This window comes from Anabas testudineus, chromosome 22, assembly GCF_900324465.2.
Source record: "Anabas testudineus chromosome 22, fAnaTes1.2, whole genome shotgun sequence".
Taxonomy (NCBI): Eukaryota; Metazoa; Chordata; class Actinopteri; order Anabantiformes; family Anabantidae; genus Anabas; species Anabas testudineus.
In genome coordinates, this window is record NC_046630.1 from 12982265 (window position 1) to 12999454 (window position 17190).

The 17190-nt window shown below is 44.7% G+C and overlaps 1 protein-coding gene across 5 annotated transcripts in view; it reads right to left on the minus strand.

The window, feature by feature from the left end:
- Positions 1–15053, minus strand: part of bcr (BCR activator of RhoGEF and GTPase) — a 58377-nt gene extending 43324 nt beyond the window's left edge. For all 5 annotated transcript variants that reach the window (XR_003297437.1, XR_003297436.1, XR_003297438.1 and 2 more), the window contains exon 1: positions 12664–15053. Coding sequence is in view for 2 of the 5 variants with exons in the window: in XM_026340134.1 (XP_026195919.1) it covers positions 12664–14263 (1600 nt within the window). In the remaining 3 variants the exon portion in view is untranslated. The remainder of the gene's footprint in view (positions 1–12663) is intronic.
- Between the last annotated feature and the right edge of the window lie 2137 nt (positions 15054–17190).

Consider the following 17190-nt stretch of genomic DNA (forward strand, 5'->3'; position numbering starts at 1 on the left):
GCATTGCCCATACTATACTGTATATATCCTACACCAGTGATCCAAGCATGTGTCAAAATTAAAATTCACCTTTATACAGTATGTAGCCATGGTAACAAAAAGGTTGCAGGAGGCAATTATATAATCATCCGTCGCACGGCTCCTGCAGGCAGACACCTCTGAGGATTCACTAAGGTATCCTACACAGCTGTGTGCAGATTTTGGACTATTACGCCGTGTTGGAAATATGCGCATGGTCACACACACATAAAACTCACACATCTGCTTCCCTAAGTGGAACAACAGAGGCCTCGAAGTGAGATGTGGCTGCAAGAGGTGAATGTGATTCTGTTTTTATTTTTACTGAAGCCATCTCAATTCGATTCATTACAAGTGTTTGTGTCAGTGTAAAACACCGCGAGCTTCTATCTGCAGAAAGTGCAACTTTTTGTAGCCAGTTATTGTCAGGCTGTGTTCAGTTGCAGAACTGCAATCCAGTGGCTGTAAGCAAAGGCTTCAGCAAGGTGAAAGCTTATCACCACCATCACATTTCATCATCTCCCTCAGAACAGGTTTCAGTCATCTTCAGCTGAAGGTTTTATAGAGGTCTTCTGATGAGTGCCCTCGCCGTGGACTCGCTAAAGTAATCAATAGAGTTATGAATATCTTCTGGCATGACTCAACAGTAATAAAATTATTCCACTCTTCCCTGGCCCGAAGCGCAGACGGGCCACGAGCACTGTATAGATCACTTGCTGTTTTCAGTACAAGGGCACTCTCAAGGGAAACTGTCAAAAGTGCACAGATACACTTACACATACACACACGCACACACAATAAATACAAGAACATCTGTGCCCGTGCATTAACTGAGAGAGACACACACACACACACACGCGCATCAACAGCAGGGAGTGGCATCCCTCTGTGGCCAGTAACACAGTGCACATGAGAGCAGAAGCTTTCATAAAAACAAGACAGCATTTCCACTGAGGGCAGAACGTGCTGTTTACAGTGAGTGTGTGTTTGCATTAACAGGGAACAAAGGAGTCTTTACTTGTTGCATTCAAAGCAAAACTCCAGGAGGAGCTGCGTGGCTGCAGAAGGTAGTATTGGGTATGATGTTTTCTGTTATAGCAGAAGCTTCCCTGGTAACAAATGGCTTCCCTGAGACTCTTACTCAGACATTTCATGTTTTCATGTCTAATCAGAAACATCATATTCAATTACAAACATTTTAAACAGTTTTAAGCCACTATAAAAGAGACAACCTGATGAAAGCAACACAGTACTGCATTAAATTCAATTAAACTGAATGCATGTTGAGCGAAAACATTTATAACAGACCAGACTTCCTCTGAATTTGATACTGTTTTACATTTAAAGTCACAAACCTACATTACAACTGACAGATGAAGCGATGTCACTACGTATACAGCCTAGATTACTGTCGTGTTGTTTACACTGCTGCATGCACCGCTCATCATCTGTTGCTGCTACATGCTGCTGCACGTACTGTATGTGACTGCCCATGGCCACAGAGTCAGAACAAACAGTCCACACTTAGCTAAATCCTTAATGTCACCTATATTTGGCTGATTATTCAATGATAATGATCAATATTGAGAAACGAAGCAGTCAAACTCACAGAAAATCACATTCACACAGTACTGTGAGTGCTTTCTTTCAAGCTTGTCTACTGTAGTGTTTTGAGCCCTTAGCTCATCTCATCCACTACTGTGTTTCCTGTGTCAAGCGTCCAGTATTTAGGACATCACTGGCAGGACAGGATCCCCTGTTTACATGGTAAACATCCCATTTTATAACCTGTTAACATAATAATTTGTTGGTGTAAGAACTTTGACTCCTCCACTTATTATTCATTATTTCCTCCCTCCAGTATCAGCAAGAAGCTGCAGCTAAAAATGCAGGAAGAAAGAAAATAGATAATGGTTTATCACATTAAGTGCTGATACATGACCATGTGCATATTTAGCATTTGTGTAACTGTGTTTATTTGTGTGTACATATAGCAGACTGGCTACAGGGAAGGAATATGACACCCTGTGTCACGACAGTCAGTTCCTACTTTTGCAACAAGTGGGCTGAAGCATCAATAATGGATGTCAGGGGCAGGGATTAGGCAGAGTGGTGGATGCATGCAAGCAAATGTCGTTTTGTCCAAATTCAGCAGACAATTAGAGGGTATGTGGCTATGTATTCAGCTCTACACATGTATGAAATAGCTATGTCTGTTTCACATTTTTGCGTATTTGTGTGGGGAATGCAAGAAAGGAGACGTGATGTGAAGAAGATACACAGCAATTAGGAAATAAGAAATGAAAACCTTCTGCCTCTGTGGAATGGGAGAGAGACTCATGCTGACTGCTGCAGCTTAAAGTTGAATCTTCCTCCGGCTTTACACTGTTGGACATGCTCACGCTCGACAACGACGACAAGGCAAGCTACTGTATGTCGTCCTCACAGATGTGACAAGAGAAAATACGCTTTGAGTTGTCCCTCCAAGCCAATCACTACCACTTTGCCCTGAGCACGCTGTGCCATTTATAGGTCTATAAAGTGGGCCAAATAAAAGACTGCTGCACTGACAATAACACAGGCAGATACGCAAAAATAAAGGAAAACCGAGAGAGAAACTACAAAGAGCTGACAAAGACTGAGAGAAAGAACTGAAGAAAACAAAACTTGGTAAAATGATACTGATGTGAACATGTGGACTCCATGTGGACGCTGCAGAGGAAACTCCGAATCCCACAACAAAAAGCAGCACATGAGGAATCACTTCATATTCTCTTCCTCCTACATTCACAAACAGCCCTGTCGCTCGGTTTCATTCTTTTAATTCAGACACAAGCATTCAGTCGAGTCAATGTCAGCTGGTGATCCCCCGCAACATGCTTTGGACGTTTCACACACCGAAGAGTCAAAAGACACATGCATATGCTTAACTCAAATAGGCCATTTGGCTTTTAGCAACAGTATCAGCCCACAGCAAACATCACACACCTTCAGCATGCTCTCGTTATCTTGATGTCAGGGATGTTTGTGCAGGGTTTCTGATATAAGACCTAACAGGCACAGCTACCCAGAGGGGTTGCTAGGCCGTGCTGAACCGCTGCAACATTTAAAAGTTTTGTCAATTCAGTGCCTTGGTTTGGGCCACAGGTTGTATTTCTAGTCTCCGTTTGGCTCCCGGATAGGAATGCAGGAGGAGAATCAGGCCAAGAGCTGCTGGTTTGAATTCTGCTGCCTGTCGGAAGAAAAGAGACCCGACAATTGGCTGGAACAGAAAGACACAAAGGGACAATACAGCAGTGGATAGAAGGATTTAGAAGGAGTGTGGAAAGACTCAACATCACACATTTAACAATAGATTTTTGTGCATATGTGATTATGATTAACCTGATCATAATCAGATTCAGATTTATGCAGAGCCGAGTTGGTAATAAGGAACTCACAATCATAACTGTGATTGCTGCTGAACTGAGAGGCAACAAATTCAAATCTTCAAGATAACATCTGGCGACCGCTCACGGCGACGCGTCCTATACGTCTGCAGACAAATGCGGTCTCTCCTCTTGAAGATGTTCAACTTAAAAATCAGTGGTCATGGCTAAAATCAGTCTTTTGTATGTGCTCCAGGCTGAAAAGCACTGAGTGAAAGAGACAGGGGGGCAGTGAAATGGTCAGGGGGATAGAGAAAGGCATATTAAGTGACATAAAAGAGATATCACAGAAGGAGGGATGTTACTGAAGGGCATGCAGGAGAGAGATGGAGGAAGGAGAGGAGGAGGAGGAGGGGGCAGATTGCAACATGAAATCTGATCTTCCCCGGGAGCCTACAGTTATCCAGTCCCTCTGCAACCAGCAGCTCAACAAGTAACACACAATGAAAGGAGCTCAAGTCACAGAAAGCGTAACAGAAATTGAACTTCATTTCCTATCTGGTAAAGTGTTTTCTAATATTTAACAAATGACAGGACCCGTTCTACACATTCTCAAAGTCTACGGAGCCCAGTGGCGTCGCTTTTCCACTCCTCTCTGAAATAGTAGACAGAAGTAGCCGGTTTCAGCTTTGATCAGCAGCCAGCCACTTGATTTGTGAGTTGCATAATGTGTTTGGATTTTTTTTTTTTTTTTTTTAGCAGAGCTTCCTCGTTGTGCAGCCTCACTATTACAACGGCTCTACATCTTACTCACACATCTTACTCGCAAACACACACAAACACACACACCTCCAGCTATAATGGGCTTGGCACCCCTTTACAATAGCTATTTATTGAGCAGAACCCATCTAGCTGCCCAGTGAAAACACAGTTCAATAATAAAGAGCCTGAGGGTGGAGGGAGAGAGAGAGAGAAGGACACACACACACACACACACACACACACACACTTGCAGAAAGAGAGAGAGAGAAAAGAAGAGAACGAGCCCAAAGGAGCCAGGAGCCCTGAGAGTGAGTGCAACAGTAAAGGCTGTAATGAGTTCTTTGTTTTGTTGTATGTGTGTGTCCAGGCTGTGTAGGGGGTTGGGCTCACATAGCTGGCTCCATTTTAGATCAATTTAGCAGGTTGGTAAACACCTGGATTCACCAAATATTAGAGCATCTCTTGTCTATAATTGTTCTAACTTGATTAGATAGCAAAGAAATAGGTGCAAAGACGCTGGGTTTCTCCATTTTGAGTTGCTGCTGACTTCTCCTTTTGACAGATAATGAAATCTGTTGCTGGAAACCGTTTTAGATCAGCTGTAGCAAATGAACATTAATATTTCACATAACATGCCAGAATGAATGTGCCTGGCTGATCTCTAGTTAAAGTGATCTCTTCTCACTAAATACTAAATACCAATAAATGTAATGGAAATAATCGATAAAAAGTGAGCTCACAATGCACCCAGCATCTAAGTTTTAAAGTCTGCAGCGTACATGCCCGATATCTCTGAATTCAGGAACTCTATCTGTATAAATTATTGAACGTAGTAGCTTTTGAAAAATGAGGTGAGCAGAAGTGCCACCTGTTATTTCAACATGCCACATACATATTTTATTAACTTTTCATATCTGCTGCCGCTCAGCTTATTTTCATGTTCAGGGTATCATTTAATAAGACTTTCAATTAGTTCCTGTTTATCCCTACTCAGCAAAATGTCTGAACTAACTTTTAACTTCAATCTACTGAACCCAGTAAATACATTATGTCTGCTTCCACACTCATGTATTTGATTAAGAGACAGCGCGTAGGCATGGCGTCCTGTCTGTCAGAGGGGAAGTGGAGAGATCTAAAAATATATGTGCACCGACGCTCCCCATCCAACCTGATGGAGCTGGAGAGGTACTGCAAGGAAGAATAGGAGAAACTAGGTGTGCCTAGTGTGTGTCTGAAGCAAAGACTGGAGGTGCATAGATTGAACATACTTCAAGTCAGAAAAACATGAATAAATAGCTGGAGGAAAACAGAGGAAACAAAAAGACGGAGTCTCTATAGGGTGTACAGGTGCGGTTGTAGAGACTCTGTAACAAGGAGGCCAGCTGCCGACATTTGGGATTCATTGTGTTGCTTTATAGGCATTTATCAGTTAAACTCCTATTTGACAATTACAGGGAGAGCCTCCTTGCTCCAGCAGGGGGTGGGGTGCTCGTGACTTTGATCTATCCCTGCTTTTCCCCTTGCTTGGCGGAAAGCCCAAGGAAACAAAGATGTAAAGGTGATGCACCTCTAATTGGCTCCAAGCTAAAAGAAACCAGAAGCAGCTGGTTGAATGGAGCGTAGTTGAAGAGAGGAAGCAATAGAAGAAGAAAAAAAAAAAAGAAGAAACAGGAAAAAGTTAAATGTGGTGGGAAAAATCTAGAAGGGCTCTAAATGAAATGAATGGGCAATGTCTCATTACATGAAAACACTGTAGTGCAAGAGTGATTACACACATTATCCTTATTCAGTGTGAAACTATAAACATCGTCATTGTGGACTACATCCCTTTTACTGTACCTATGTTTTGACTGAATTAGAGATCATGTCTGCGCAGCTTTATTTAATTTGGTCATCTTTACATGTGCACATATGCAGACAAACATGCATCCATCGCAGCGCTAGCTCGTGAGTGACGATAATCCTCGCTGTAATATATAGGACATGGTGCATTAGTGCTGAAATGAGCGCAGTGTGATGTGTGTGTTGTGCTGCACGAGGAGGGGGGAAAAAAAACCCCACTGGTAATCTGATTGTTTGCCAGCTTCTAATTCTCAGTCTAAAGAGCGGAGATTAGGGCTTACACGTTTGCATGACTAGACAGGTTTCCCTTGTCCTTTAATCCAGAGCAGGATCTCACTGGACTACAATGGTGATCACATATTTGCTTCAAGTTCATGTCTTATTTAGTTCATAATTTCATACAGTTTGCATTTTATTATTCTTTGTTTTAGTGTTTAAAACTTCAATAAAGTTGTGGGAAAAGCACTGGTTAAAAACACTGGATCCTATGCTTCCAAGAAGGTAACGATTCATTTCCATGTCATTTTAAATCTCCACAGTAACGCTATGTTTCTGTTGAAAATGCTACAGTGATGATTTGAATCCTTTTCTCAGACTTGACAGAGCTCCTCCAAAGCCACAGAAGACACTGTACAAGTGTTTTCACAGACTGTACAGTGTTCCCTGTGAGCGGTAAATTGACTTTGACATGTAAAATAGGTTAAAATAGAGTTTCTTTACTGTCTAGACTTGAGCTCCAGTAAATCTGGACAAACAAAGCAGAGTGCAGCTCCGAACAACTCGAAGGATTTTCTGGGTTATTCTGATATTAATCTTCATGCTATATTGCCCTGTGGTCTCAGCCAGAAGCCCATAAAGCAGGGCTTTCTTTCCATCGCACCCCCATGCCTTCACCCCTAGTTCCTTAGAGAGCTGGCTGCGATTAAAAGACCATGTAACAAACCTAGGATACGTAGAAAACACACACACACACACACACACACACAAGCAAGCACTATAAGGCCAAAGGCTTGTGGACAGTGGTTAGCAGTGAGCTCTAACCAGTATAGTTTCCCTTCACTGTGGCCAATCCACAGGACAAGCTTAGTGACTCAGACACAGTAGACCATGCTTTAGAGAGCCAAGATGGCCACTGTTCAAGAGTTACAGCCGTTACACACGGGAAGAAACAAGTCACCAGAATTTATGTGAGGGATTTTCCCTTTTTTTTTTTTTTTTTTTTTTTTTTTTAATTTAAGAGCTGTCGCTTACTGGCGGAAAAATTGCGGCTGGATGTTTTGGCATAGGAAATACACAAGCATGCACAAAGGAGAACAAATAAACAGAAGCAGGATAGAGTAACTGCTCTCTCAGGTTGTGTTTATGTGTGTTTGTATTTGCATTCATGTTTCCAGTGTCCAGTGATGACACTTCAATCTGTTCCCCTATGTGCAAAACTCTCCCCGGGCTTAAAACTCGTGGTTAGTGCACACACACACACACACACACACACACACACACACACACACACACACACACACACACACACACACACACACAATTCAGTGTAGGCCTGAAACTGTGGCTCTGGCCTCACAAAAACCAAGCCTCCCGCTAGGGAGCCGCTGAAGCTGCTCCACCTACTACTGCCAACCCAGCGAGACCACGGCAGGCTGGACGTCTGCTGCAGAAAGGCTGGTTGCAACACCACCAGACAAGAGCTTCTACCATACTGTAAAAGTGAACTGCACGTTTCACAAGCATTAAAATTACATTTAAGTGCTTGTAAGAAGAAAAGAAACACTACACAGCATGCTCAACATCAACTCAATGTGTATAATTAAATGCTGTTGCATACAATAACACAGAAACTCAAATATTGACAGAGAAAACACGCTTTACATGTTTTCGTCTTCGTTAACTGATCTCAGTAAAAGGTTATGAAGGCACTGTTCTGTGTTGACATAATTGGTCGGAGCAGGTTGCACCAGCCCAATGAAAGGCTGAGCTGAGCCCCCAGCTGGCAAGACACACAGATCCACCACCACCCCTCCACTCCCCTCCACTTCTTCTTATCCTCCCTTGTTTCTCTCCTCTCGTGACTTGGAGCCTGACGCTCCCGTGTGCCAGCTGAGGTAAGCAAAGCTTTCCCTGCCAAGCACAGTCACCTTTTAAAGAGCTACTGTAAAGCATGTGCGGCTGACTTGAGGTACCACGGACAAAAGCTCTGTCAGTGTCTCGTGAGCTGTCTGTGCCCATTCTTCCTTTTTAATCTTCTGGCTCCCTGCACACATGGAAATACACACAGAATCACAGGGCGCCAATTACACAACTACACATACACACAAAGGCTCATAGAGGAAGAAACATACTCGGCCTCAGATCGTGTCTGGCAGCCTGCTTACACTCTGGCATTGCTGCTGCAGACCGTCATCTCCACTGATCGCCCGCTAGTTAAAGGATTTATGTTTGCTCAGAAAATCCCCTGAGACAAACACACAGACAAGCACACACACGAGCAGTATATCTATTGTATATTTCAGTGTGAGTTGCACCGGCCATTTGAAAATCCTTAATCAAAGAGAAAGAAAACCTCATTCAAAATTCCACTGAGATTTTTAAAGTTGCTAAAAACTGAAACTCCAACACACAGGACTGAACTGTATAGCTACTAGACAGCAATGACTCCAGCGAATGACTTTAAGGGGGAGCTTAGGTGAGTTTTATGCATGTGGATGAAACCGTGTTGCTAAATTAACTTCCTAAGATCATAGAGATTTTCCCCACTAACGACTTGTGCTGCAGTTGTTGACAATTTATTGCAGAATATGGTAAAAAAACAATTCACTATTTCAGAAAGAAATCTGCTTAGGGAATTGCACTGAGATGCTGACGCTGGTGGAACAGAGGCAACATAATGACTGCAACAGTCTATCTGGTGCCATTTGTAATTCGAGGCAATTAAAGCTATTGTGTTATTTTAATAAACATAACACATGAAATCTTAATGACTATTAAAGAGCAGCACTTACAAATAATAATAATACTAGTAGGAAGTTACCATTAGGTTTAGTAACAGTGGCTTTAGCCACAATTGACAGTTACACCTGTCAAACCATATGTGTAAATAGTGTCAAATACGGTAAGGGTTCAATAGAACTAGTTTGCAAACCATTCGAATATAGCGACACACAAATCTCTACTTTGTCAGCACTGTGCTACTGGTGTAACTGGTGTACTGAAGTAATTTATATGTTGTTTTAACCTTAAGCTACTAACCTGTAAAAAATAACCATAGCCATGCTTAGTTGGACAAAACCACTCTGGAACATTAGAACAACATTTGAATGCAAAAACATCATGCACCTATAAAATGAAGCGATAAATAACCCTTGAATGAAGCCACGTGTAGGACCCAGTTCAGGCAGGCGCAGGTGATGCACAATTCAACCACTGAAGCTCTCCCAGGTCTTTCCCGTTTCGCCACCCCCACCCTCAGAGACACGAGCCCACAGGTATTTACTGGTTTCAGAGGCACATTTCACCTCAGATGAATCAATGGAAACAGCAAACGGACAGACGTGCCATTTTTTGGTTACCACCCGTTTCATTACAGAAGGTAGTGAAAGCTTCCTTTCTCCATTTGAGTGACCTCAGTGAAACGTTCAGCAGAGAATATCTGTGTGAGAGTTAAAACTCTAATTTGATCTTCATTCATTCAGTTATTTCTCCCAACCTTTCCCTACTGAGTGAGCTGCATCTTCATTATTCAGCTCAATTCATTTTCTGGCCTTTTTAAAATATATATATTTGTGTTTTTACAGTAATTAAGAACATTGTAGCAGAGGTTCATTTGTAGGAAAGATAAAACTGAGTCATGGTGAAAAAGACTTCTAGCTCAGGATGAATGATCAAATACAGAAAATTGTCGCTCCCATGTTTGTTCAACACGGCTCAAAACGGAAAAGTTGGCACTTGAAGGTTTTTGCCTCCGAACACGTTTCGCTGGTTTTTCATGAGCCCAGCTTTATCTTGCCAAGTGTCTCCGCTTTCTTACTGAACGACACACGAGGGACATATCTTTATTTCAATCTTTCACTCATTTTGTCACTCTCTGTTCTTCTGTCACACTCGCAGAGGTTTGCTCATCTCGGCACAGCGTGCGCACTTCTTCATCCTGAATACTCCTCTAAATTCAATCAACGAAACACGCCGTGGAGCAATTACTGCTGTAGCTGTCGAGAAGAGAAGAGAAGAGAAGAGAAGAGAAGAGAAGAGAAGAGAAGAGAAGAGAAGAGAAGAGAAGAGAAGAGAAGAGAAGAGAAGAGAAGAGAAGAGAAGAGAAGAGAAGAGAAGAGAAGAGAAGAGAAGAGAAGAGAAGAGAAGACTCCTCCAAGGAGACAGGAACATCGTTCTTCTACAACCCAGTCCGAACATTGCGTCAAGCTACAGCACAGGAGCACATATGCACACCTATTGCTGAAGGCAAAGCAGCCTCGAGATATAAGAGCAAACATCAAAAGCGTGTGTATGGATTTGTGCGTGAGCGAGTGTCTGTGTTTCTATTACACAACGGAAGAGTTCTTCCCATCTGTGCTTCTCTGCAGCCCCCGCATCTCTGACCAATGAAGCGAGAAACGACAGCTCTGCCTTGCACTCTGCCTCCCTCGGTCTTCCTCACAACACCATCCCACTCCTCATTATTATCATCACCCGCCTACCAAAAAGCACACTCTCCTTTTCCAACTAGCCTCTCTCTCTCTCTCTCTCTATGTGCTGGTTGGCACACAGTGAACCCCACCAGGCCCCAAATCCGACGCAGCGTTCATCTGTGTCATCACCTTCACTGTCACTGTCTTGCCCATCTGTACCGCAGCTTAAGCACAAAACGAGACCGCTCTGCAGGGTGTCTAACCAACATTTTACTTCTTATGCTCAAATTCCAGATTATCCTACTAAATATATCACTGTCTGCAACACATCCACCCCCAAAAACCCACCCACCCACCCAATCCTCCGTGTCTGTCCCTGTTCTTCCGGCTCGCCTAACTCCCCACAGGGCTCATTGTTGTGGAAAAGATGATAAAACAAAGAGAGCAGACAGTGCAGTGATAATCCTAAACATAGCAGCTGGGGAATTAGCCATTTACTGGGTACTCGCACTCTGGGTATGCTGCTAACTATGCACAATCTCTCATTGTTCGCGTTGTAAATTGTCCATGCTGTTTGTCCACCACTTGCCATCAGAAAGTGAACGGTAATTAAAAGGGAAGATGCCTCTTTCGCTTTCACTGCAAATAATGCGAGATGGGTTTTTTTCCCGGCAGGATGCGATCCTGTACTTTGGCGATCGCATCCTGTCTGGAAAAACATTTCAGCTGATTCCACCAGGACCACTGTGTCAGTAGTTCTATTCAAATAAATGAATTATAGATGCACGGAGACCTGTCCTCTGTTCAGGATATTTAAGCAGTGAGCAGCATCGGGTTTCAGATAGTAATTTTACCCAGCACAATGACAGTAAGATCTCCAGTCCAGACTCCCACAGTATGCGGCATTAATGATAATTGGCCTCGACATTTACTTAAATTAGCTATAACATCCACGTCCAAGCACTATGCATATCCCTTATACATGAACACCCCTGCTTGTACACTTTCTATCTCTTTTTATCCAACACATCGATCCGACTACCTTTTCCTAGTTCATCCTGGCACAAAAGCAGGCGCGTGTAGCCAGCATGTCTGCTCCAGCAGGGTGCCAGTCCCAAATCTGTTACAATACAGTGGGTGTTAAAACACTACTCACTTCCACAGCAGAAGGCCGTCGCACCAAAACGTGCACAACTGCTGCTAACCGCGCCTTGGTAAACAGCTCTACATGTCTAAAAATGATGTCAAATATTTGAACTACCCAAGCACTGTTTGGTTTTGCTTGTTGGGAACTGGCACAACCTCTACAATGGAAACTTTACTGAGGAATTACAGTAAACTAAGCTCTCCTAATGTGCTTCTCAAAGCCAAACACACTCCACTGTTGTTCTGCTGAAACCTGGCAGCCAAGTTATCCAGTGCTCATGCCCCCAGCTCCAGGCTGCACATCTATCTGCTAACTGCTGTTAATTTACAGTACCATGGCTCCTGGACTGCGCCACAGGTAAAGTTTCAGCTTGATGTTTGTTGGACTGGACTTTTACTTAGTCAGGTTTCAGACAGACATGTCTACAGATACCATACTCAGAGCTGCAAGAGTCACACTGTATGACAAAGGTTAGACCTGCAGTTTTAACTCAGACTGGCCACATTTATTGTTCACCCACCCAGCTGAAATTCCAGGAATAAGCAGAGGTGGATCTTTCATCCATCTCCCACGCAAGGCCTTCCGAAGGACATACAGCCCAGTATGTCTGCGTGCACGCGCACACACACACACTCACACACTCACAGTATCAATCACTTGTGGTTTTAAGATGACTTAAAAAGTGATGAAGAGGCTAAAAATGTAATAAAAGATGCCAAGATAATTTCAGCTTGACTAAAAATACACTCATTCACACAGGCTTTAATTCATTTTTTCTCCCTCCACACACGACCAGGCAGACTTGTTTTCTGTGCAGGCCCCTGAAATGTAAATCGCACAGTAGCCCACCTGCTTTCCTCCACAACAAAGACTAGAGACAGCAACCACCACTCACCTAGGTGGTCTCCATGGAAACTGTTGTCATGGGATGCCCTGCCGTGGGGCAGCAGGTCATGATGGGCAGCAGGTGGCCAGATTTGACCCGTCTTGCGAACACTCACAATAGTGGCCTCAGACATGACCACATGGCCCCCCTGCTGCCGATGATGACGCTTCTGGGACTGCGGCGTTGGGGGGCTGCTGCTGTCGAAGGAGTGCTGGGAGTTCTGAGAGTTTTGCGATGGCGAGCGGCTCTTTTCTCTGAAAGGCCTGCGGAAGGCTGCGGTGGGGCTGGGTGACACGTGGCTGGACTGCCCCGAGGAGAAGTCCTCCTCACTGGACGTCAGGTTCTCATTGGAGCTGCAGTCGGGCGTGTAGCCGCCACCTCCCCCGACATCCTCAAAACTACCTGGGGAGTAGGAGCGTCGTGGCCAGGTGAGGAGATGGTCGTCGCTCCCGTGGTCCCTCATTGTAACCCCTCCACCACCTCCACCCCCACCTCTTCCATCTCCACCACCGCCTTCGCCCATCATCACCCCACCAACATAGACACTGGAATAGGCTTGGAACTCAGAGGGCTGCCAAGGTGGGGGTGGAGGTTTGCCTCCATTGGTCCTTCCTGAATGCCGCTGGTTGGGTTCCCCGTCTTCGTATTCTGCGTCATAGCCACAGGTGCTCTCGGTGGACCGCCCCCTGTACACCGGCCTGGCACGGAGCTCCCCTGCCACTGTTGCCAGGTTACCTGGGAGGGAGTGAAGGGATCTCTTTCGCTCCATCAGCATCGCCTGGCTGCCCAGAGAGCTGATCTTGTCAGAGACGTCACGGTCGTTGACCCTGACCAAACCCCTCTCATGGTGGAATTCCATGTTGGTGTAAAAGGGTGGTGGTGGCAGAGGCGGCTGCTTCTCTTGGCCCTTAGCTACATCGCCCGCAGAGTGAGAGTTGGCCCGTTTGATCCTCTCAAAGTTGGATCTGAGAGCTGCCACACCAAGTCCCATTGCCACTTTGTCTTTGGGGTCAGAGGGCAGTTCCTTGTCTGGAGGCGGAAGCGTGGGCCTGCGGGGAGAGACAGTGATGCCACCTCTCTGCTTGGAAGGCGAGAGGCCGTCCAGGTTATCACAGGACGTGGACTCGGCTTGCTGGGGTACCTCGAAAGCTGCCTCCAGGCCGTCTCCATGGGAGGCTGACTTCCGGGCTGGCGGAGGCCTAGGTTTGGACCTCCCAGCTCCATCTGAGTGAGGCTGAAAACGGCTCCTGTCCGCAACACCCCCATACCCCACTACTACCCCGACTCCACCAGTCTCCTGCATGTGTGGCTGCTGGGACTGGGACTCTGCTCCCTGTGTGGCTGCAGGGTCCATGCCCTCGTTGAGCGGTGTCTTCCTGAAACCCCACCGCTGCTTGTCATAGCTCTTCCTCTCCTTGGCCAGGAGGGTCTGCAGGTAAATCATGCGGAAGCGCTCCTTGTTCACCTCCTGCTCCAGGCGCCTAATTGACGCCTTGCACTTTTCCAGCTCCTGCTCGATGCCCCCTACAGACCGCAGCTCCATCTTGGGGGGCTCCGACTCTGGGAACTGCGCCTTCCACGCCTCGATGAATCCCACCGGCTCCACCATGTTGTGCCAAATTGATTTCAGTGTCCGTCGTTGAGAGCGCACAGTCGAGATGAAGTCCCCTTTAGTCTACTTCCCGACAACAATGGCCCCCTTCACTCCACGGGCACGGACAGGGTTTAAAACAGGCCTGTAGGTAACCCGTTCACAAAAACACAGTCTAATTGCTGACACTTGTCGTGGGTTGCACAGTCGCAACAATACATCCCATTCTGCACGACAGTACACGGCTGTCCAGAGAGAGGAGACGCTGGCAACGAAGGAGACATGAAAAGGAAGAAAGCGCTGGGACACAGGTCGTTATTCTCACGCATTATTCCACAAAAGGCCACTTACTGAAGATTTCTTTCTTTTTTCCTTCTTCCAAATCTCAGCCTCGACACAATGACAGCATCTGTCTTCACGAGGTGACACTGCTGACTCCCAGGAAGCAAAAATAAGAATAAGAATAAAACGAGGGAGACCAGTGTTTGAATCCTGCTGGGTTTACTCACTGTCTGCCAGCTTTGACCGTCAAATGTACCCCGATCATTCATGTGGCAGTGATCCCGGGTACCGCTGCTCCAGGACCCGAGCGCCTTTGTACCAGCAGCGCTCAAGGAGACGGAAAAGAAGCGCAAAAACACAAGCGACGACCAGGTCGGAGCAGCTCAGAGGAGGCGATCAAACCGTGGGATCCGGTGTGAGTGAACCCTTATCCCATTTCCCCCGCGGCACGTTTGCGGTGTGGTTATATTTTCTCATGTTCTTTCCCCGATTTCTCCAGCGTCTCCGGCCGTGATGGTGCCGCTGCGTGCGCTCCCATCAGAGCAGCGGAGGAGGAGGAGGAGGAGGAGGAGGAGGAAGGCTGCGAGAGTGGGCGGGGCCAGAGAGAGGAGAGGAGAGGAGAGGAGAGGAGGAGAGGAGGAGAGGAGGAGAGGCTGCTGCTTAAAGAGACAGAGACTCAGAGGAGGCTGGAGTGGGAGTCCGGGCTCTGCTCCTCTCTGCTCTGTGGTGATGACATCTTGATGCTCCAACTTGTTTTCACATTTAAAAATGGAGCGTTTTGCATGAGTCTGCATTTATTAAATCAATATTGTTTTTTTTTTTATTGCTCTGTAGAAATTGGCGCATTTGTACCCGCACGATTCCAAGTGCGTCTCATCCACTTCTTGTCAAGAAAGTCAAATGTTCTAGGTAAATCTTAAAATTAGAACATATTCGTCCTAATGTCTCAGAAAGCTACAACTACTCCCCAGATTTCAAATATATATATTTTATTAACAACTACTGAAAAAGGTAATTTCAGTCCAATGTCCCTTATTGGACCTCCTTGAAGCATGTTGCTCATCTCTAACCCAGCGCTGCCTCCCAGTGGAGAAATGATGTGATAATGAAAACATTTAAATATCTATGTTTTAAACCTCACTAGAACTTCGTAAACCCTTTGTGATGGATTTGTTATAAATGACCTATCGTATAAAAATGTGGACTATATTATATAACAAGAATAAAAACAAAACAGACAATTCAAATACTAGATTATTTTATTTACCTGAAACCACAACCTCAGTAATGCATGTACAATCATTATTAGTCTTAAATAATGATAGTCTTTTTCTTTTTCTTTTGTTTAAACATATGGTTAATATTGTTCATTGACCAGGTGTCACTGAGAGGACTGCACGGGCCCCCTCACATTAGATCACAGTTTTACAGCAGTTGATAAAGATACGTAATGATAAGAATAACGCAGAGGCAATCAGAAAACAGGAGAGCACTGTTGTATTGCAGGATTACCAATGAATCAAAGTGTCAGTCTGTTGTCCTCATTGCAAAGAACGAATTCATCATAAAATTTAATGGATCAGGGATCGACCAAGAGAATCAAAGGGGCGGGTGGGGGTGGAGAAAAATAAAAAACAAAAATAAAAAAATCAAGTAAAGCACAGTCAAGTTCAGCATGAGTCATTTCCATTGTCTAATATTGTGCAAATTACCCAAACAGTTGATAAAAACAGTGACTTCCCAATATCTATATCCATCTTAATATGTCATCTGAGTATTATACATTAGAATCTATAAATACAAACTGCAAAGCCTACATACAGCTGAAATTCATGCATGGTTTCTATACACCGATGTACAGCTAAGACCATCCAACCGAGTGTTTTAAAGATCGTCTAAACTACCATGAAAGGTGGAGACACGTTTTTCATGCAAGAGGGAACGCTGAGGGTGTCCGAGAACTTCCCTGCACACAAAACTGGAATAGTGTCATTGATATAAGCATCTGCACACAGAGGTATAAGTGTTAAGTATGTTTGCGTGTTGTGGCGCAGAGGGCAAAGAGAAGTGTTTTCAGCCCAACCACTTGTAAAGTATCCCCTTATGTATTTGGTCTTATTACTGTGAAAATGTCCGTTCTTTTTTTTGTCTGTGCGAGGGTGCACACACTGCTGGTCATCGTGGTGTCTGAGGTGTGTGTGTGTGTGTGTGTGTGTGTGTGTGTGAGAGAGAGAGAAGTTAAGCCGAGCCATTATTCTGGATGGTAGGATCAACTCCAGCCTCTGAGCTCACTCCCAAATTATATTAAGGTTTTATGAGAGCCAACCTGAAAAGGGAGAGGGGAAAACATTAGTATGAGATATGTACAAACTGAGGAAGAATATAAAAAAAAAACAACATTTTGAAAGTGTACATCTTCCAACACAATATCAGTTTTGTGAATATAAGTGAGTGTCAGAGGGGTGAAAAGAGCAGCACACAGTGACATTCACAATATGTGGCATGTGGGCATCATCAAGGCCAAGTTTCTCTGGTCGCCTGAATGTTTATGACCAACCATAATCATTCCTTTGTGCACGTCTGATGAGACTATTTCAAATTGCTTTCAGTGACTCTGATGCCTACAAATCACCTGGAGAATATACTCTCAAAATGTCAATCAC